The sequence below is a fragment of the Neoarius graeffei genome, chromosome 6 (assembly GCF_027579695.1).
Source record: "Neoarius graeffei isolate fNeoGra1 chromosome 6, fNeoGra1.pri, whole genome shotgun sequence".
Taxonomy (NCBI): Eukaryota; Metazoa; Chordata; class Actinopteri; order Siluriformes; family Ariidae; genus Neoarius; species Neoarius graeffei.
In genome coordinates, this window is record NC_083574.1 from 1,712,626 (window position 1) to 1,735,780 (window position 23,155).

General features: G+C 42.3%; 1 protein-coding gene across 2 annotated transcripts in view; it reads right to left on the minus strand.

The window, feature by feature from the left end:
• lmf2a (lipase maturation factor 2a) overlaps positions 1-19,833 on the minus strand; it is a 27,164-nt gene extending 7,331 nt beyond the window's left edge. The window contains exons 1-8 of one of the 2 annotated variants that reach the window (XM_060923168.1): positions 19,618-19,833; positions 17,532-17,785; positions 16,742-16,770; positions 16,430-16,620; positions 4,981-5,159; positions 4,762-4,900; positions 1,275-1,409; positions 1,086-1,191 (exon numbers count right to left, since the gene is read on the minus strand). In XM_060923168.1, coding sequence (XP_060779151.1) covers positions 1,086-1,191; positions 1,275-1,409; positions 4,762-4,900; positions 4,981-5,159; positions 16,430-16,620; positions 16,742-16,770; positions 17,532-17,785; positions 19,618-19,711 — 1,127 coding nt within the window. In that variant the 5' untranslated portion in view covers positions 19,712-19,833. Of the gene's footprint in view, positions 1-1,085; positions 1,192-1,274; positions 1,413-4,761; positions 4,901-4,980; positions 5,160-16,429; positions 16,621-16,741; positions 16,771-17,531; positions 17,786-19,617 lie in introns of both variants that reach the window. The other variant, XM_060923167.1, reaches the window with a different exon arrangement.
• Between the last annotated feature and the right edge of the window lie 3,322 nt (positions 19,834-23,155).

The following is a 23,155-nucleotide window of genomic DNA, read 5'->3' on the forward strand; positions in this document are numbered from 1 at the left end:
ATAACAGCGCCATCTGCAGGATATAACGGATAACAGTTTTCATCCACAGAATATAATTCAATAATTCAGGCTTTACAAGTGATTGATTAAATAAATAAATAGCCAACCCTCAACTGGTCCCACTGGTCCATAAAACCTCCAGTGTAGTGTGTTTCTGCTCAAGATGGACAGGAATGGTGTTTGGGGGCGGGACTAACAGCACTGTTCACACAATGTAGAACATATACTCGGGTTGGTTCAATAAAGTTTTGGGTTTGGTACAGTACCTGGCATGGTAGAACAGTAACATTACTAGTTTGGGAATAAATAAATAAATAAATAAATAAATAAATGAAGCGTTTGGCTCATTGGGGCTGTCTGATCCACCAAAAGCAACGACTAACGACCCCCTTCATGCTCTCAACAACCCGAGTACAGAAAACGTCGATGACCAAGTACGTGAGCAGTTGGAAAAGTCCGCCCCATGATACTGAATGTTAAAAAGCCAAAGCATGGAGCACCTTAAAGCCCTAAACGAAGTCTGGGTCGCATCTCTGACCAGGGAAACTAAGCATCAGTTGAGTCCATACTGTTCTACAGCTCAGAACCTTGGTCCAGTGAAAAGTCCCCGATGGTATCTACTCCGATGCTGTGAAGAGTCCTAAACACATCCTGGGTGATCGTTGGTCTAATGCTCAGCTCTATGGCGACATGCTCCGCCTCTCCTGGATCATCGTGGTCACGTTATGACCAACCTGCGGTGCAAGTGTTGATCTGCTAGCCTGACACAAAGCGCAAGGTTGGCGGGCGGTGTCCCGCTCTGGAGACGGTACCTGAAAGGCTCACAGGCCTCCGGAGTGACCACCTCAGGGTGGCGACGGCCCACAGGCCTGGGCAAAGATCTGCCTGAAAGTCACTGGCCTGCAGGACGTCACAGGACGATCAAAAGCAACATTACGACACAGTTCAGCTTTTCTGATCATGGGCTGTGACTTTAGTTCATTAATATCAATGTATTTCATGTTTCAGCCATTACTGCTGAGAAAATTTAAAACCCTCTTCATCAGCTTTTCCTGTCACCACAGTAACCGTTCCCAAGGTCTCACCTGAACATGGCAGTGATGATCTCCCAGGTGAGGGACAGAACCCCGATCCAAATACTGGGCACCGTCACGGCCTTCAGAAAGTTATTAAACTCATAATGTGTGAAGGCTTTAAACAAAACAAAAACACATTTTTAGAACTGAAGGTGTTTATGACCAACTGTCCAATAAAACAGCAAAACTTTACTGCACCTGTTTTAGAGGAGACACTTTTCTTGTCCCAGTCCACCTTCAGGTCGAAGTAGAGGACGGTCCAGTAGCCGAGCAGAGCGTAAACACACAGTTCGACCACAACACACACCCACGCCAACACGGCCTGCAGCAAACCTGCTGAAAGAGCAGCAAATTCCTCAAACATCACCGCCGGCTAAAACCAAGCTTTCAGCTTTTACTTTTACAAAATTCATGACGTCTTTATTAAAAAGCCCTACTCTAACAGTGTGAGTTTTATACGAGTCTCTGGAGGAATGTCGAATCTCACAGGTGCTACTCTGATTTGTTCCCCCACTCAGGCAGGTAACGTTGTCCTAATGTTGCTCTAACGTTGTCCTTTTACAGCTGAGTAAATCAAACGGCATTAATTCAGAGTCTTCTGAAGGCAGGCAGATATTTTGCACACAATTTCAGTAAAACTTACACAAAGCTTTGAGAATCTCACACAGGCTGCGTTCACATTACAAACCCAACTGCTTCATTCAGATCCTTTCACTGTGAACGTCTGCGTTCAAAAGTGATTCAGTGGATTAAATCAGGTTTATATTAATTTGCTCCATCTAACATTTCTATAGTAACGGCTCGATCACAGGGGTGTGTGCGCGTGGGGGGGGGGTTTATTAGGCATGTAACAATATATCATGTGACAATAATTCATGATACAAAGTTATGAGGATGTGAATCAATGAAATAATGAATGATGATTATCAGGCTGCATAATCTTAGTTTTTCCTGAGCTGTAATTTTGTTGCTTAGACTGCAGAGGGCGCAATAACATACAATAGCGGTAATACATGCGACTTCATTGTAGGTGAAAGTAACGCAGCTCTAATCACTGAACTCTAAAAATCTGGAGAGCGAAGCCATCTGGCCGCCATCTTACCACTCACAATGCGGAGCAGAACGGTCATTCAGAAGTTACACAGAACTGGACAAGTTATTCATGCAGTTGGTGAGAAAAATTACAAGAAAAAATGGCTGCATGTGCAGCAGTGAACTATACAAACCGTCAAGTTACAGGTTGTGGATGGACATTTCACCTGTGAGTATTGATGGTACGTGATCATTTTAACACGTGTGCGCACAGCGGCATTTGCGCGGAGCCTCTATAGCATTTTATGATGGTTTGCAAGAGCGGAAAAAAAAAAACCAGAAAATCTGACACTGATCTTTGGGATGAACACTATCAGGTTACCCCCATTTACTAAACACTGCGTGGTCTTAAAAAGAAAAAAAACCATCAAAATGGAATCATTTGTCTAAAAATGACAGTGAATTACGTGACCAATAAATACTGTTAAGACGTGACTGAGAATGAAGTGAAAATGGCAAATAACATGAGAAAATAATCCTGTTTCAACACCTGCCCTAAACAGAAAGGAAGTATTGTACAGCCTTTGTATTGGTATATTACTACTAATAATAAATAATAATAAATACAGATAGAGAGAAAGGAAGAAGAAATATACAAAAGGGAAAGACACTGTATAAGAGAAAACTGAAATAATCTTTTGAAATAATTATCGAAGTAAAAAAGGTGTTCAAAAAAAAGATCAAAGACTGAACTGGAAAAGGGGGGGAGGGGAAACTCAAAGGAATGGGGTAAAGTGGAGAAAATAAGATAATGAAAGGGAATTTTTTTTTTTAAATCAATATCAGGAGACACTTTTCTTGGGGCAAATTTGATCAGATACGAAGGTTTAACACACAAAATGTACACGATGGGAGTGGTAAGATGGCAGCCAGATGGCTTCACTCGTCTCCACAGCGGGGAACAGGCTCTGAGCGCTACAGATTTGATATCGAGCTCCGTAGCTCTAATACACTGAAAACACACAAAAACAGATGCAAAATGTGAAAGAGCTGCTGTGTGATTCTGTACAAATAGAGTTAAGAATAAATCGGAGCTCTCTCTGTCTTTTTACAGACTGCTGAAAGATAAAGGAAAGAGAAGCAAACGGAGGCCGAACAAACGTTCAGAAAGTTTAAGGAATGGCCGATTTGTTGTTACAAATCAAATCATAAATCGAGTGAATTGGTTCATGCCGAGTAATTACGGCTCTTACTGATGTGCCGTGTGGCATTATTGGGTTCATACATCACTGGAGCTGTGTGTGAGGAGACGACGCTGTAAACACAAACTCTTAAATAAAACTAGACTGCATTTCCAGAGAAAATGCAGTGTGCTTGCTGAGCTGTAGCAGAACAGTTATCATGCCAACATGCTAACAGTTAGCATGCTAACAGTTAGCATACTAACATGCTAATGCTAACATGCTAACAGCTAACATTCTAACATGCTATTTGTTAAAATTCTAACACTAAGACTAATATGCTGACAGCTATCATGCTAACATGTTAATGGCTAGTATGTTAACTTTTAGCATGCTAACACACTGAGGGTGACATGCTAACAGCTAGCATGTCAACATGCTCAGGCAAACTAACAGCAAACATGCAAACTCTGCATGCTAACATGCTAATCCTAACATGTTAACATGCTAATGGTGAACATGCTAACAACTCGCGAGCTAACAGCAGGCATGATATCGTAATGGGTAACAGGCTAACAGCTAGCATGGTAACACGTGAATGCTTATATGCTAATTGCTATCATGTGTGCATGTAAGTATTCCTAATAAAGTGGCCATTGAGTTGAAGTTGATTTGCTGTCAAAGTCTCAGATGAGCAGATCCTTGCCAAATGCATCATCACCTATGGGGGAAGGGAGGAACGACTCAGTCAAGCTTCCAGTGATTAGCGGCAAAATAGAGAAAAAAACTGGACGGATGAAAGGCGAGAGCGGGTCAGAACCGATATCATGTGTGTGATGGTGATTTGGCCTGAGGTGCCGTATGAAGTTTGGTGGATGTGTGGTGAAGTGTTACTGAGCGAAACTCCATTCATTAGAATGGGGCCAAAAATCAATGGAAGCCTATGGAGGAAAAAGGGATGAGCAAAAAGAAAGGAAAAACATGAGTGCGGGTCAGAACCGATTGCATGTATGTGTCGGGGGAGTTGGCCTGAAGTATCGCATGAGGTTTGGTGTGTCTGCGATGGAGCGTGTCCAAGTAGGACGATTCGATTCATGAGCCCTATTCATTCTCTATGGGGAAAAAAACAAAAGAAAAGAAAAAACGACAAGAACAAGAGAACGGGTGCGTTGATCCAAAAGCTGTATACAAGCACACTACACCACTTCGGGCCAAACGTCTCAGAGTTAGAACGGTGTCTATCTCGAACAACCTAGGAGGAGGAGTGGATCCAAAAAACGTGTTGGAATCAGGCAGAATAAGTAAACTTAAGAATAGCGTGCTTGCCTTCGGCTGCTGTGTGTCTGAGCAATAAACACTAATAATCATTTTGTGAACACAGTATCACACTTTACTGCTGCGGTGTGACGTCGCCTGAGACATCTCTTTCCTGCCGAGAACGAAAAGAAAGAAAAAGGAGATGAAGCTCGTACTCTTCTCGTTCTGTTGTGTACGTTTACAGAGCCAGAAGTTGATGTGCTCGTCGTCGAGGAGAGAGAAACACAGCACGATGGTCAGCAGGTTAAAGAAGTTATAATTCCCTGACAGGATGATCAGCAGCTGCAGCAAGACCTGTCCAACACACACACACACACACACGGGTAAATGCTGGTCAAATCACATACTGAAAACACCACACAAGCTCCACCCACCTGCATGTAGAATGAAAAGAGTCGGTGTCGGCGGATGGGGCTGAAGAACAGGAAGGGCACAGCGATCTCAATGACGAAGGTGGCGACCACGCTGAGTTTCTGAAACCATACAGGCAACTGGTGGGCGAACCAGGCCAGGGGCGTCGGGATACACTGCGTCTCGTAGTGATACGTCAGAGCTGTCTCACACACACACACACACACACACACGAGTTTATGGTAGTTGTGTGTGTCTGATGGCGTATTGATTCCACAAAACCTTCAGGAAAGTGTAAAGGAACCGGAACTACTTTTTACTGCATTGCTGCAGTGTGTGAAAGTTACAGAGAAAAGTGTGCAAGAGCAGCTTTGGGAAGAAGATTTTCTCTCACGTCTGTCTCCTCTGAACACCGACACTGTTCCTGTCGAACGGCTGCACTTTTACATTTCTGTTTTACAGTCCAGGGGTTTTACACCTTTAAACAAACACACAGCTGGATTTGCAGCATCTAACCACAGGTCCAGGTGTTCAGACCTCACTGTGTCTGATGTAGAGAGAGGACCGCAGGATTGTGCGTCGCACTGCAGCATATCAAACTCAGGACACGTAGCTGAACGAGCGCTCTGTTGGATCTAAAGAGGAACTGAACGAAGGATAATGAAATTTTACCAACATTAATAACCTGACGGTTTTAATTAGTAGATATGAAATCATAAAACTTCCTGCGACCTGTAGGGGGCCTGCCATGCCGTAGTACCCACAATTCCCTGCTTCACTTTATGGCCCATCTTCTCTGCTTTCACTGTTACAGCACTGAACACACCAATCCCTGTACTCGATGCCATGTTCTATCTCCGCCCATTCTTCTGACTCACTGTAATGGTACTGGATACAGAGATGATACCGGATACCAAATACAGTGACGTCACGACTGGGCTTTAAAACCCGCGGCGGAATTGAAATTCGCTCTCTGACGGTGCGCCCCCACGCGTGAAAGAGATGTCGTTGCATCTGTGCTAAAGAGGAACAAAGAACTAGCTATTGATACCAGACCTTTAGCCAACATTCAATGTATTTGATCTTCACACAGTTGTAATAATAACTGAACCGGTTAGTTACTGCAGCCCACGCAGTATTTTAAAGAGAAAAGGCGACATACTACACCTATCTCGCCCGCGCACACACAGCCCCTTTCCCTCACTCCCCCCCCCCCCCTTTGTCATGCACCTGTGCATGCTCTCTCTCTCTCCCTAGCTCCTCATCTCAATGCGCAGCTGCACACATGCATGCACACGCCCACACGTGATTTCCCTCTCACATTTGAACATCCACTCGCCCCTACACTAACACTAGCCCATTACTTCTGATCACCATTAGTGCCTTGGTTATCATATTCACTGCTGATTTCTCATCCTGTTTACTGCTGGTTATTATTCTACTTACTACTGACTATTGTTTTATACACTACTGATTATTACTTGTCTACATTTGTGACGGAGCAGCTCCGTCACTGACTGCGGCCAGCGCAACACACACACACAACGCATCTCTCTTCCCCTCCCCGAACAATAGCGCGACCAAGGGTGCACACTTGGTAGCACAAATGTAAAGACGCATACACACAAACAGATGAAAACTTACCCAGTCTATAGAAACACACCGCCATAACCTACCCATCCGCTTCCGGCGGCAAAACCGGGTGGGAGAATAGGCGTCACTTATATAGAGGGATGACGCGGGGGAAGACGGGTCAGGTGATGCAAAATAATATGTTTTAATAACAATGTCAATCTGGCCATGGTCATAGTACGTGCATATTTTTGTGGGATGTTTTTGGATGATTATTTATGAAAAACAAACAAACAAACAAACAAACAAACAAACAAACACACTACAATGAAGGGAAGTTGTTTATGTTTTTTTAGGCCTAGTGGGAGGGGCTACAGGTATAAAAAGGGCTGCCTGGGCCCAACTAGGAGAGCGTGGTGAGTTACGGAGAAGGTAACAGGGAGTCTTGAGTTGTTGAAGAGCTCATTTTTTTTTCTTCCCCATTTGTGTATATAGTGCATTTCTGTTTAATTTTTGTTTTCCTTCATGTTATTTGGATTTTGGGTTGCAAATACTGGCACTGCTTGCACCTGGTGAGGTGAGGACAATAAAGAAAAAAAAACCCACAACCATATTTTCCGACTGAGCCTGTTTTTTTTTGTTTTTTCTGGGTTTTCGAAAGAACCCCGCAACAACATTGTATCACCATTTTTTTTTATTGAATTATTCCTTGGCTGCTATTGTTGCTATATCTGATCAGTATTAGTTTGCTAATTCATGTCAGCTATTTCAGTAACTGGTACCTTTGGAGTAAACGGTGTCCTGTCTATGGCCTCGGTGCATGCATCACGTCCTCGTTTGGTGTAAGGATGGTACGATATTTCCGGTTGGTACGCAGAAGTGCAGGTGTTATGGCCGAGTCCATGAAGTTCACAAGGTGCCTCTTGGAGTTACCGAAGTTTACTGTCAACGATGTGCATCATATCGTCAGAGCATCAAGTACAACGCCGCAGAGTAAACTTGGAAAGGGTTTCAAGTTCTACGCTTCGTCCTACCTCTGCAATTTTGAAGGTAAGTCGCTGACGCTAACGTTAATTCTAGCTAGCCTGAGATGGCAGCCTAGTGATGTGACTGTTGTCTTTTGGTCACGAACCAAACTGTCCTGGTTCATTTTAACCATGTTACTAGAAATGCCTATTTTTTTAACGTGTTTGTATTTCTGATGGAAGTATCAGGCAAAAATAAGGCTAACGAGATAACAGTGAGGGCCCACTGCTACAGATCTATGAAGAAAACAGATACGCCACACCAGCTGAGAGTAGGACTGGTTAAAATGACACGTTCAAAGTTCTGTTCAGGGTCACCTTCAAAGTTCTGTTGAACATGTTCAAAAGTTAGTTCAACACAAGTTCTACCCTTTTGACCCTTGCTCTTACTTTGATAACCATAGGCAAAGATGTCGGTAGCCAAATGCAGCTGAGTGGGAATCATTAACAGGCTATTTGGTCTATAGTAAACAAATGGGAGTTTATTTTACAGTTCGAGCTATTATCATGTACCTCTATGGCTCAAAAGCAGAAAATAGTCCACCTCAGCTATTCTCAGGGATGAGAATGGGACATTTAAAAAAAAAACAAACAAACAAAAAAAAAAAAAAACCTCTGAAATGCCTGGCCGCTCTAGGGGGCATTTGCCCACTTCACCATCCATCCATCCATCCATCCAGTTGCAAGGATGGACGGCGGTGGAGCAGACAGAGACGGAAAACTTCTTCCTCCAAAAATATATTTATTTTTTCTATTTTCAAAACTTTTCTTAAAATAGTGCAAATATTTACAGTGTGCCAACCAAATGTTCAAATTGCCAAAAAGAAAACTATACAAAAAAAAAAAAAAAAAATCAAAAAGACCCTGAACAAAACACTGTTAGTCAGCCAAACCTCAGAACCTTCAAACAAGACGTTCCAACCACAACTGAGGCTCTGGAGCTACTGCAGAGCATACATACCCGCAGCCTCGCCCACAGGTGAGCCCAAATTGCAAAATTAATCAACTAAGTAATATCCTAAATACAAAATAATTTAAAGAAACAAAAACACAAAATATACAAACATCCAAAATAATTTTCATTAACCAAAAACCCTTCAATGCATAGTAAAATACATGTTTCCCCAACACCAGTAAAACACCCCCGTTAAAATAGTCCGTTCTACCAAACACCCACGAAACCCCTCCATAACAAGCCAATGGTACAGTCCCTCGGTTTCTCGCAACAAACAGGAAGTATGTGGAGTTCGCGTGACGAGTTACTAGAAACTATTTTGTGTTATAAAAATGCTAGAACTAAATAAACTTGACGTTAGAAATAACCGGTTTGTACGCGTGTTTCCTAGACCAGAGACAATGCTTAACAGATGGGAGATGAAAATGTTTAGAAATGTGTGATGCGTTTTACATACGAGTGGAGCCAAACAAATGTTACTAGAATGCCGGTCGGCCTTTCCCTGCACTCGCAACAAATGCTGCTCTCGTTAGAAACTACGGCAAACGGTGGCGTATGAAACGCTTGAAAACCAGTAAAACCCATACAGAAACCAGTAATGGAAATGAAGTGCAACTCACAGCGACAGGTCCGCCAAGATGTTTGAACGTTGCCGGCAGATTGCTGCCTGTGCGCTTGTATGAGAGGTGTGAAGGTGTGTGCGCGCGAGCGTCACAGCTCACTCTGTGACACACACACACACACACATTATTATATACGGTATATATTGTGAGTGATAATGGAGGTAACCGTAACGATATATTAGATTCCTCCTGACTCTATCTTTGACAATTTAAGTAAAACGTACCTTTGTGCTTTTTTGTTTATGTGCTCCTGGATGTTTCTAGCTCCTCTGTTTCCATAATCGATCATATCTGAGTACAGAATACACAGAACCTTTCCCGGCACGGCCACTTTTCGGATATGTTCCGTCAGGCACGTCGTCACAGTTTGTGTCCCTATCTGCACGGTAACGCTACTATCGAGCCATGCCCATCGGAAACAGTTCTTTATCCCGTTCGATTTCCCTGGCACGATCCTCATTTTTGCGGTCCAAAACTTTCGCCATATTGGCGAAGTAACTTTGAAAACTAACCAAAATAACTAGAACTTAAGAAGTGATCAAAACCGTGTACGTATTGAGGTATTTCACTCACGTGACCAAGTCATGTGACGCTGCCATTTTGGACGGCACGGCTCGAATCAGTTTGAATGCGAGGAAGGCGACAAACGAAAAACATAAAAGAAAAAGGAGCGAGATGCAGAAAACACCTTCACTATCCAGTGATGTAGGGCATTTACAGGGCGAGCAGAGGGAGAGGTATTTGCAAAAATTGAGGTTAGCAGGCTTAGAGAATGACGTTTACCTGCTTCCACCAGGATTGTTCACTGACGTACGGAAGTACACGAAGCCCTCATCTTTACCTGACTTCGGCCCACATGATCTGTATACCTATGCCGTTAAAAACCCATCGCCATACACAGGTATTGATCTGAAAGCGTATAAGAGTTTGGATGCCTACAAATATTTTGCGTCAGGCTGGGTAACATGCCTACATCAGCGGGTCGTCCCTGGAGCCGGTGGTCGCCATCTTATTACAGCTAAGGTTTGTTCACATTTTCATTTACTTTCGGTCCTCAGGATAAACAAAATGTTATTAAATGTCATTGAAATAACTTCTTAGTCTGTTGAGACATGGCCCGTTATAAATTTGCTGTTACCAGGCAATGACCAAGAACTGTATTATTAGGGTCGGTGTAGTTGTAGCAGTGTATTAGCAACTAGCTGTTAGCACTAGCTAATGTCAACAACATAGTAGCTGGTATGTTACTGTAGCAATGTTTACGTTCAGTCATTTGGATGACTGTTAAAACCTTTCAGTCTCAAGTTTTTCCTTTACTGGATTTACTAGTTTACTGAGCCATGGCGCGCTCTCCGGCCGAGCCCGGAGCCATGGCGCGCTCTCCGGCCGAGCCCGGAGCCATGGCGCGCTCTCCGGCCGAGCCCGGAGCCATGGCGCGCTCTCCGGCCGAGCCCGGAGCCATCGCGCGCTAGCTCAGTAAACTAGTAAATCCAGTAAAGGAAAAACTTGAGACTGAAAGGTTTTAACAGTCATCCAAATGACTGAACGTAAATATTGCTACAGTAACATACCAGCTACTATGTTGTTGACATTAGCTAGCTTGCCGTCCAAAATGGTGGACACCGGGGCGTCACGTGACCCTGTGACGTCAGGTGAAATACCTCAATAGCTTGTTTCTCCGTGAATTGTAGAAGTGAGATGAAACTAGCGCCAAAACGTTGCCAGAAATCGTCGTGAGTTGTCATTAGCATAAATATTGAAGAAAGCAATGACGATTTCTGTTATCACAGCTGCAACTAATTTTGCGATGAGCGTTGCCGAAAGATGCTGGCGGGCGGTCAGTCGGTCCTGCCTGCTTGTGTCACCACAAGCCTCGCCTCGCGCTGACCCCTACCCCCCGAAATTCTCAACGGATTTACACGTTTCACAAAAATTACATTTTCAGCGGGAAAAACTCGGAATTCCGCAGATCCGCGGAAAATTCTCATCCCTGTATTCTTCAAACTGCATGTTCTAACTTAAATCTGTCCTGTCATCTTAACTTCTTTATTAACATATGGCTCCAACTCTTATATGTATTAACATATTCTGATGACACTCTTCAAGAAGCAGTAGAAGCAAAACCTGCACTGTTCTGCTGCTGGTAGCACAAACAAAAAAAATAAAATAAAAAATAAATAAATAAATATGGCTCAGGTGGATAAGGTGCCATACCATAAATCCGGGGACCCGGGTTCGATTCCGACCTGAGGTCATTTCCCGATCCCTCCCTGTCTCTCTCCTGCTCATTTCCTGTCTCTACACTGTCCTATCCAATAAAGGTGGAAAAAGCCCAAAAAAAATCTTTAAAAAAAAAAAAAGTATTTAATCTGGAGTGAAAAAGAAAGTTCAAATTGAAAGTGTGTAGTTCACAGTTCTCAGAAACATGAGCTTGCTCAGGTGAGAATTGGACCTAGCTGATGCTGTGCAGAATGGCACACAGCAGTGGTGGTTAGACCTGCTGTCCGCACGTTGTTGAAAGGATAATTTTGTCCGTTTACATGTCATGTTTAGTACATGTAGAGATGGGTCTGAAATACGGGAGAAACCCGGAAAAAACGGGAGCGTTGGCAGCTATGTACGGCACAGTGTGCGCCTTCAATGGCTACCGGATGTTTACAACCATCCTGACATTTTAGTGGAAATTATGCCACGGTCCGGCGTGCACAGAAGGCATTGCTACAACATTCACTGAGTGCCAACAAGTATTCTAATTGCCTTCACCCAGTCGGTTGTTAAATGAATGTTATAGATCTAGACAGGGCCGTTGACAGCTTTGGCTGGGCCCGGGACAAAATAATCTGAGTGGGCCCCCCCCCCAAATAATCTGAGTGCCCCCCCCACACACATACATACGCGCGCACGCACATCGCCACACAGCAACCACCCACACCCAACCCCTCTTTTCACAGTCTCCATTCACTCCAACCCTTAAATAACAGGTATTCCAAGCCCATTATAACAGTCAACCATTTTATTTCAACATATTTACAGTTTGAACATTTCCTTAGTCTGCAACTATTCAGGTGCGAAATGCAATGCGCCGGACTTTTGCTGTGGCAAAGTCGTCAATAAGGTCATTGAAGTCCAGCTTCTTTGCAAGTTCGCGCTCTATAGAGAGCATAGCCAGCCCATTGAGCCTCTCCTGTGACATGTTTGAGCGCAGGTAGTTGATAAACCAAAATGATTGTTTACGGGATGGAACCTGGCCTCAATGAGAACGGAGTTATGGCTTTCCCAAAATCTGAACATAGAAGCATCACCACTAGTGATGTGTACAGTGAGTTTTTCAGTGTATTTTTTGTCTTGTTTTTCATAAACGTCCTTTCCGTACTCGATTTAGAATGTTACAAAAAAAATTGACACCCTCCCAACCACGTAACATTAGCCTATCTGACCTGGGGGCTGACACGTTTATTACGGATAAACCAAAAGGATTACAACGTTCCCTGGATATAGAACTGGACTGAGAAGATTTCAAAATCTTAACGTGTAAGCAACAACAATAAAAATGAGGTTGTTTTATTCATTTAGGGCTTATTAGGCTACTTTCATTAATTGTGCTTTTCATACAGGCCTATCATTTTTCACTTGAGCAAGGGAATTGTTTGAAGAGTATCCAGTCTAAGCGAAAGTTTAATGTTTTGCAACAGACTAACCTCAAAACACCCCATTTATAGCCCATTCGTTACATTAAACTCTATCTAGCTGGCAATTTCACATGCCGTTGTATCTACACGGGATGATTTCCAACAAAATAAGGTTTAATTAACAAGAGGCAGCATTCCACGGGCTTTCAGCTAACCGGAGTCCAGCTCAGCGCAGCTCAGCAAGCGTGCCTAAAACATTTGGATATGATTGCGGGCCAATGTGCTATTCTTTGCTTCATTGAGATATATGCAACACAGTGTTATTAAACCGATATGTTTATGAAATAATTCAATGCCCTGTGCATTTCAGTGTTCACTCAGTGTACCCTGCTATCCCCTACTTTATAATTATGAATGGCGCGTTGCGCGTGCTGGGGTTACATTACGGGGCTGGAAAAAAGTTATCTGTGTCTTACCTGGCTCAGCTGCCCCACTGCCTTCACCACCTGCTGCATCATCTGAATCTTTTCTAAAATATCTATGCAGTGAGCCCCTGAGGCTCTTGGCTTCTTCATCTCTTTTTTTTCTTTTCTTTGCTCCTGACTTGTGCATGTTGGCAAACGGGCTCGCACGCTTATTGTCGAAGCGTTATGATCAGTGGCGGCTCCTGAATTTTTCAGGGGGGGCAATTTTCCCCCGTTATGTCTACACAGACCGTAAATGTCCATAGGACTGAAGTAAATTGACCTAGGTAGCAAATCAATTAGCCAAACTTGTTTTTGCCTGGTAAATTCAGATATCAATATAGACAATATCTCTTCTCTCCACTAGGTGGCAACACTAAACAAGTTAAAGGTGGCAAACTAAGGTAGCCTAGTAAACTAGACCCACCCGCCTAGCGGCCAAAAATATTTTTGCCTACGAGTGGCAAATATTCACATTTAGTCTGGCTTGCCAGGCTAAAACTAAGGAAGATTCATTGTGAAGCCTTCAAAGCAAAACATCTGGCATCACAATCAATTAATATTACATTACTCATTTATTTTCTCATATTATTCCAGTATTCTATAAGAAGTAGACACAAATTCTTAATTATAAACATATTCTAATTTCTTCATTCTAAAGAATGCAATTAAAGTGGCAGGATATAAATACAAAACAAATGTTTAAGTTTTGAAAAAGATGAAGAAAAGCATAACCATCAAACAAACGTGCAGCTTAATTATGTGGGTTTTTTATATGGAATTGCACCATTTTAACAACAAATAATTCTAAATAAATTCTGCAGGTTTTTTTTCCCAAGAATTCCTCCAGAAAGCCATGCCTTAAAAGGAAATTTAAAGTATTACAAGCATGTCAATGAACACAAAAGGCTTTAGTTATTTAGCTATATACACACAAGGTTACACAAGGTTTTGTAGTCAGTGCAACTTGGCTTAACAAGTTGGAAAAAAGGTGCTGCTGGCTCCAATGAACACATACTGTACAAATATATAAAAACTGAAAATATGCTTAATTTACACCAAGTCAGAGAGAACTTGAGGCTACTGAAATATTCCAAGCATGGCAATGTTAAACTGCCATTGGTAAAACAAAAACATGGCAATGTTAAACTGCCATTGGTAACACACACACAAAAACAACTTTTGCCTAGTAAATTCAAATATGGGCGGCACAGTGGTGTAGTGGTTAGCGCTGTCGCCTCACAACAAGAAGGTCCTGGGTTCGAGCCCCGTGGCCGGCGAGGGCCTTTCTGTGTGGAGTTTGCATGTTCTCCCCGTGTCCGCGTGGGTTTCCTCCGGGTGCTCCGGTTTCCCCCACAGTCCAAAGACATGCAGGTTAGGTTAACTGGTGACTCTAAATTGAGCGTAGGTGTGAATGTGAGTGTGAATGGTTGTCTGTGTCTATATGTCAGCCCTGTGATGACCTGGCGACTTGTCCAGGGTGTACCCCGCCTTTCACCCGTAGTCAGCTGGGATAGGCTCCAGCTTGCCTGCGACCCTGTAGAAGGATAAAGGGGCTAGAGATAATGAGATGAGATGAAATTCAAATATCAGATATCACTGTACCGTCTGCTGTGCTACTTCCAGGGTGGAAGAGAACGCACGGGGAGCAAAAAAGAGCATTGACTACATCACAGCCAGCTAGCCAAGTTTTCCGGTGGTACCAGTTCTTGTTAAAACCTCTTGAGTAGGTCTTCTCCCCCTTCGTAGACACTTGCTTGATGTTTAAATTCGGTCTAGGAGGTCCTAGCTGTTTGATTGCCGTTTTCTCCTCATTGGTACGACGACTAAAGGGAACTTCTTTCAGAGACGCTATCGTATTGTTGCACTCAACACTCGCCATCTTCTTCATAGAATGTTCACACATTTCCCGCGCAAGTTGCGTTTTCCAGCCCAAAATTATGTTCAAAACCTGCCAAAATGCACTTAAAACTGCCCAATCTGGCAACACTTGCGCAGTGCAACAGGCGTATGACGTAAGCACGCTGCTTGTGCGAGCACATAAAACCTAATAGAAAATGCATTGGGAGCATCTCATCTCATCTCATTATCTGTAGCCGCTTTATCCTGTTCTACAGGGTCGCAGGCAAGCTGGAGCCTATCCCAGCTGACTACGGGTGAAGGGCGGGGTACACCCTGGACAAGTCGCCAGGTCATCACAGGGCTGACACATAGACACAGACAACCATTCACACTCACATTCACACCTATGCTCAATTTAGAGTCACCAGTTAACCTAACCTGCATGTCTTTGGACTGTGGGGGAAACCGGAGCACCTGGAGGAAACCCACGCGGACACGGGGAGAACATGCAAACTCCGCACAGAAAGGCCCTCACCGGCCCCGGGGCTCGAACCCAGGACCTTCTTGCTGTGAGGCGACAGCGCTAACCACTACACCACCATGCCGCCGCATTGGGAGCATGATTTTCGAAAAAAACGTACGTACCATTACTGTCAATGGGAGATTTTGGGGCAAATCTGAACCTGATAGAAATCACACCAAAAGGGCGTGGCTACACCAGGCACGACCTTAGCCTGACTGGACAATGACATTACTGTTGCCGTGGTAGTAGGAGTACATTAAAAAAAAAAAAATTATATATCCCTCCCTGTTTGGGAGTGCGCTGCCCAAATCGCCCCTATTAATGAGCCGCCAGTGGTTATGATGGAATAGTGCCATGTTATTTGGCGCCTTAATCAAAGACCAAACCATTTCTGCATTAGGGGTGGTAGGTGGGTTCTTGAATCTATTTTCGAAGACAATAAAGGCAAAAGAACCAGAAATCATTCATTGAATGCAAATATAGCACATTTTTCTCCCCCAAATCAACACATTTTGAAATGAAACAGAATGATTAATGGCATCTTCATGAGGGACCAGTTCTGGGCCCCCCTCATGCCTGGGCCCGGGACAAAATACCCGGTTGTCCCCCCCTGTCGACGGCCCTGGATCTAGAGTAAGCGTATTACATTAGAGCTACAATACTCTCTAAAACTACAGCAGCATCACCACCAAGTTATTCCATTGATGTTAACAGTTTAGCTATAAACTATTAGACACTTGAATTAATGAGACTGATTCGATAAGCCTGTTGCACCTACAGACCTCATGTAGTAAACGTGAGGAAAACCTTTAACGGCACTGTTTTGTTCTCCGTCTGACCTGTGAGTCCCCACCAGGTGGGGCAGCGGCTCGTCAGTTTGACGACTCCAGAAGCAAACATCAGGCGGAAGAGCAGCCAGCGGAGCAGCCAGAAGGTCACGCCGTCATGGAAACTCAATCTGCAACCCCACGGCATTTTCATGGGTGCGATAAGGACGGCGAGGAAGCCAACCTCTAGCAACAGATTGTCCCTGAGAGAGAGAGAGAGGAGTTTGAATGTGATGAGACCTTCATAAATGTTTGGTTTCCTTCAAAAGCATCTCGCACACACACACACACGAGAATTAGTGCAAGACATAACTCTGTACTCACCACTGGAAGTATAAGAAGACCTGGCCGACCTGCAGAATCGACACGGAGGTAAAATCAACAGTCTGGAATCTGCTATATTTGCATACTAGAATTTGATTGGCTCTTATCATTTATGATGCAATAACACTTCTAGCTAGAGCTGTGTTTTACTGCGTGCTCCAGGACAACAGCACCAAGCAGCCACACGCCAATATTCTACTTTCACATCATGAGAACTGGTGAAACTTTGACTGTTATTAACAAAACTGTTTGTTTATTCAACATTAAAATCATACATTTTTGATGTGGCGGTTTTATATTTAAGGAAAGGAAAAAAAAACCCCACATTATTCAGACATATAATGCATAAAAGCACATCTACATTTTTATTCTATTAATAAATCAGCATATTCATATATATTCTATGAATTTGTGAATTAGAAATGCAACCAGGCCCTGCATGCTCCGCCTACTTCCAGGGTAAACTAGGAAGCTTCTTTCCTGTGTGTGAAAGACGTACAGCTTCACCTCTGACTGTTACTGGAGACTCCTTCCAGAAAACTTCACCATTTTTAGGACTTTTTTTTTTTTAATCAGTCTGTTGTCTGAGACCCTATGAATGTACCGTTACTATAGAAACAGTAGCCTATTAGAACTACGCCGTAAACATAAACCTGTGCTTTTATGGAAAATTACTCCACACCTTCTGACCAATCAGAATCCAGAACTCAACATCAGCCTGGTGTAAAGTGTTTTTAATCGCAGTACAGCGGCGAGGAGATCAGATGGAGGAGTGAGGTGAAGGCGGTACCTGGTACAGAGACAGGTAGAGAACCCACAGGAGGAGATAAAGCCTGCAGTCTCGGAGGGCGGGGACTGTCATGGATGCCAGGCTGAGAATGGCTCCGCTCAGACTCAGCAGCTCCATGCAGTGCTGCGTGTCGAGGCCGAGCCGTGGTCCGAACCACAGCAGAGTGGGCGTGTCCCTCAGCTGCTCCCACATGCTCTTCCCCACCACTCGCAGCATCCACCTCGCCGGGAGAATGCCCTCATTACCGTACAGACCTGCGGAGAACAATCAGCCGTCACGGAGGGAGAACTGAATCACAACCACAGAAAGGAAGGAGACCAGGAACGACGGAGCTCCAAGTAGAACCCTTTCAGGAGATCAGGAACCCAGGGTCGAACCCATATTAGTGAAGGTTCCAAGAAGAACCCTTTCACAAGGCTATAAACAGTTACTTCAGTAACCAAGAAGCCTTGGAGAATGAAAACCCCTCAATGGAGTGTTTACCAGAAGACTTTCAGGAGGATAAGGACAATTAATTATCCTATAAACCCTGAAAGAACCCTTAAAAAGCATACTAAGAGCTAAATTTTAAACTCCTGACACATTCTAGATATTAAGAAGAAAATAATAGGCAATAATTTGCACCACTTATGCGGTTAATACACACACACACACTTAGAAAAAAAATGGTTTATTTGGGGTTCTTTTAGCTTATAAAAAAAAAGTTCTACTTGAAACAGTTTGATAAAGAAACACTCTGTTGTAGAGTTTTACATTTCACAAGAGTCCTTTAAGGGTTCATCAGATAATTAACAGGTCTCAGATTCCTGAATGATTCTCCTGTGATCAGGACATACTCTGTTGTAGGGTTCTACAAGGAGTCCCCTGAGGAACAATTAACCACTTTCAACAATCTAGATTTAACTTGTCTATCTGTCCCTCTCGAGTTACCGAACCCTGAACCTCTTCTGCTCCTCGGACCTTCCTGATCCATCCTGATGCCCTACTTCTAGCTGGAGTCTCATCACATCGCTCCGGTGGAGGACGGCCCCCGTGTGAACGGTCTAAAAACGTACTTAGAAGACGCTCTGGACACTTACAGTTTTACTCTGATGGGTTAGGACGACAATCGCCATGACAACTTTAGGACTGCAGCTGTCATGAACAATCTTTCATTCAAGTCTCCATCAATGAAGTTTATAACTTCAACAAAACAGACTTCCTGTTAAACTATAATGAGTTCCCTGGTTCCACAGTTGCACTCTGTGACTCTATAGGACAGTTACAGAAGGGAGTTATTTATAAATCACGCTGTCTGTTATCACCCAGATGAGGATGGGTTCCCTTTAGAGTCTGGTTCCTCTCGAGGGTTCCTCCTCGTCACCGTCACCTCAGGCTTCATCATTACAGATAAATACAGGGATAAAATTAGTTCATGTGTATAAACTTTATTTTTCTGTAAAGCTGCTTTGCGACAATATCTGTTAAAAGCGTGATACAAATAAACTGACTATTTTCAAAAAGAGATAAATTTGCATATTGAAGCTGATTGGTTGAATACAGTGGCTCTTGTTCAGTGACATCACAAACCGAGCTCATCTGTAGCCCCGCCTTCCAACAGTGACAAGGTTTCTGTATTATTTCTTTATTTAAAAATAAAATGATTTAAAAGTTCAGCAGTCAACTTTACACTTTTAAAGAATGCCACTAATATTTCTGGCGTGTTTTATTCTCACTTCTTAAGGGCTAAACATTCCAAAAACAGACCAGAACCCAGATTTAATGGCAAAACACTGAAAAATAAAATAAAACAAACTCTGTATATCAGCAGGAGAGAGAGAGAGAGAGAGAGAGAGAGAGAGTGTGAAGTGTGTAAAGTTTCTGATTTCCTGAGTTCAGAAAGATTTGAATAATAAAGATATTAAAAAAGTGTTATTATTATTATTATTATTATTATTATAGCACTAACTCTGTCCATGGATCATGTGCACTTTGTAAACTTCACTGACAGTTTTATCTAAACTTGCTGCTACAGTGGGACTTTTTTTTTTACAGGATTATTTTTAGTAAAGCGGAATTAAAAAAAAAAAAGGAAAAATAATCTCACCAGGAATTTGCACATAAACGGAGGCGAAAGCGAACATGTAGACGGCAGAGAGACTCCACAGCACCATGTGAGCCGGAAAGCGCGTCTCCCCCATTTCCCCTCCGGAACCTGCAGCTCGGAGCCCACAGCGGGAAACGCAGCGGATCAAACCCGGCTTTAACGCGCAAACCCGCGGCCACACAAACCCGCACACACCGCTCCGACTGCGGCGCTTCCGGAGACACGTCACACTGATTTCCAGACAGAAAACCCCGCCTCCACATTGTGATTGGACAATACTGCAAAGTCACGACCAGTCAACCAATCAAGCCTCTGTGTAGATGAATTTCTAGCCAATCGTAGCCAAGAAGGCGGGATAGACGGCAAATCGGAGGTCAAAGAGGAAGACTGCGCATGCGTGAAAAATCAACAACCCGCGACATCAAATGGCAAAAAAGGAGAAAAGCGGAAAAATTCAACATTTTTAGTTTAATTATTATAGTTTATAAACATTTTATATACTTTAATATAATTATATTATTAATAATAATTAAATAAATAAGACCTAATTAGCTGTAGCTTAGCTAAACGTAACTCTGCGCTGTAAACAGTGACGTCATTTCCTGTTCTCGTAACCATAGCACTAATTTGTTTTATTGTTGTTGTTGATTTATTCAATATAAAAATGATCTTGTACATAATATATAAAATACAAGTACAAAAAACATTAAAATATTGGGATAACACAAGAAAGTGTAAACACATTTCCATTGTGGTCCCTTAAAAAAAAAACCCTGACAATATCAAAGAAGAACATAATGTAAACTTAACAATAGAAAAATAAACTAATAAATAATTAACAGGTTATATAAGTATAAAAAATAAATGCAACAATATCACAAAAAAATAAAAACACTAGATTCCTGATTACTAAGATTTTGGAATAAAAATTGTTTGACTGGACGTTTAAACTGAGACTTGCTGGTGGCACCTTGAATATGACTCGGTAATTCATTCCATAACAAAATACTAGAATAACTAGTGAAGATGAAGATTTACCATGAGACTTAACAACTGATATCTACTTGGAAGGACGTGGCACTAGTTTTATTTTATGAAAATAAACAAAATGTATTAACGTGTAGTTTTTATCCACAGAAATCTAATCCAGTCTAATCTATATCCTGTCTGTCCCGAAAACATATTTAAAATAATTAAATTTTATAATTCAATCTTCACATTAAAGGCAGGTTTTTTTTAAATTGGAATGAGTTCAACTGAGCTTTAGATTAAAGCATTTAAATTCCAATAAACGACCAGATTTATAACTACAGTGATTAATAACAACAACAGTAACAACTATAACATCTACACAGTGATGATGATAATCGTATCACAGTAATATTAAAATAAATTCAGACCTGGTGTTGTTTACAAACATTGGCCACAACAACAACAACAACAACAACAACAGAATTCAGACCATCAGCTATTATTCTGAATTATATTATTGTTTAATCTATTTTGGGTCTGGATGACTTTAATTTTATCAAAAGGAACACTTTCTTCACAAAATATATATTTTTAATATAGACCCACAGTGTACAGCTTTTACCCGGAATGACACAACTGAACCAGATTTTTTTTTATTTGTCACAATGTATATAAATACAGTTAAAGATAAAATGAAACGAGAATCAAGTAATAATAAAATTTCTAAAATAAATTTTGTGACAGGTAGAAGCTACAGGACTTCTCCTATTAAAAAAAATATACATATGTTAATAAATCTTTATATAATTTAATCTTGTTTAAATTATCAGAGTTTATGGGCTACAAAATAGGGTTCAATAGTCAAGTAAAGAATTAATGAGGTTTATACTGTGACAGTTGATTATGATAATAGCTAATTACATATTTCTTAAATTGTGATGGTTTCAGTTCCGTTGACTTAGCTTCAGTCGGAAGCTTATTCCAGAGACCAACTGTTCTTGGGAGGAAGGTGGCTCTGTAGTAGGTTTGCTTGTGAGGCTGAATATAGTTATTTCTGTCAAAGTTCCTTGTGTTGTAGGAGGATGCAGAAGGTAGGAGGTGCTGTTTGAGGTCAGTGTCAATTAAGTTGTTTTTTATTTTGTGTAGGAGAATAAGGTCAGTGATGTTCCTTCTATGCTCCAATGGTTGGAGCTCGAGTACGCGGAGTCTTTCAGTGTAGCACATGTCTTCTGGATAGTTCAGAATAAACTTTGTTGCCCTACGTTGAATATCTTCAATTAGCTTGATGTGTTTCACAGTGTATGGTGACCATACACTGGAGGCGTACTCAAGCTGCGGTCTTACCAGCGAGCAATATAAAGTCTTCCTCAAGTTCTCTTCACCAGTCCTAAGATCTTGTTTGCCTTCGCACACCTATCCTCGATGTGCTTGTTCCATGTTAGGTCACTTGACACAGTAACACCAAGGTCTTTTGTTTCAGTTGCATATTCAAGGACCTGATTACCAAGATCTCATCTCATCTCATTATCTGTAGCCGCTTTATCCTGTTCTACAGGGTCGCGGGTGAGCTGGAGCCTATCCCAGCTGACTACGGGTGAAAGGCGGGGTTCACCCTGGACAAGTCGCCAGGTCATCACAGGGCTGACACATAGACACAGACAACCATTCACACTCACATTCACACCTACGCTCAATTTAGAGTCACCAGTTAACCTAACCTGCATGTCTTTGGACTGTGGGGGAAACCGGAGCACCCGGAGGAAACCCACGCGGACACGGGGAGAACATGCAAACTCCGCACAGAAAGGCCCTCGCCGGCCACGGGGCTCGAACCCAGAACCTTCTTGCTGTGAGGTGACAGCACTAAGCACTACACCACCGTGCTGCCCTGATTACCAAGATGGTACTGGTAATTAACAGTTTGGGTTCTTTTCTTAGACATGCTGACGACTTTGCATTTGGAAGCGTTGAATGACATGTATGAATCAACACTCCAGCGATAAATACAATGTCATCTTGAAGGGATTCCTTAGATGAAAAGTTGTGTTTAAAATGTGTGGTATTTGACCTCACGTCCTCCTGGTGACTCGAGCAGTCACCATGTGCTGTCCTCTTACTGGTGGATTTTGCTGCACTCAGACAGAGATTTTAATCAAAACATTTCTCACACTGATAGATACTTCATCAGATGTCTTTGGTGATAAATAACTGTTTAATTCTGATGTGAGAATAATAATTTTTTCCCCTGTAAGTTCCACAATGTTAAAAGTAACCATAAAGAGAGAAAAATATAGGAGGAGTCCTTCTTTAAGAAATATAAATTGTAACAGCTGGCAGAGTGCTGTGGTATAAGAGGAATAAAACACTTGGAAAATGATCAGCTTTGAGATGGTAACGGTAACTCCGCCTCATCACACTACGCTGTCACTGGTTATTTTCCTGTAACAGCACAACACAGTGTTTTATTCTTTTTATCACATCGTCCTCTCATTAAAACTTCCATTAAGGACTCAACGAGTGATCAGTATGATGATTTCTGAACATTACCAAAAATCCACACACCACA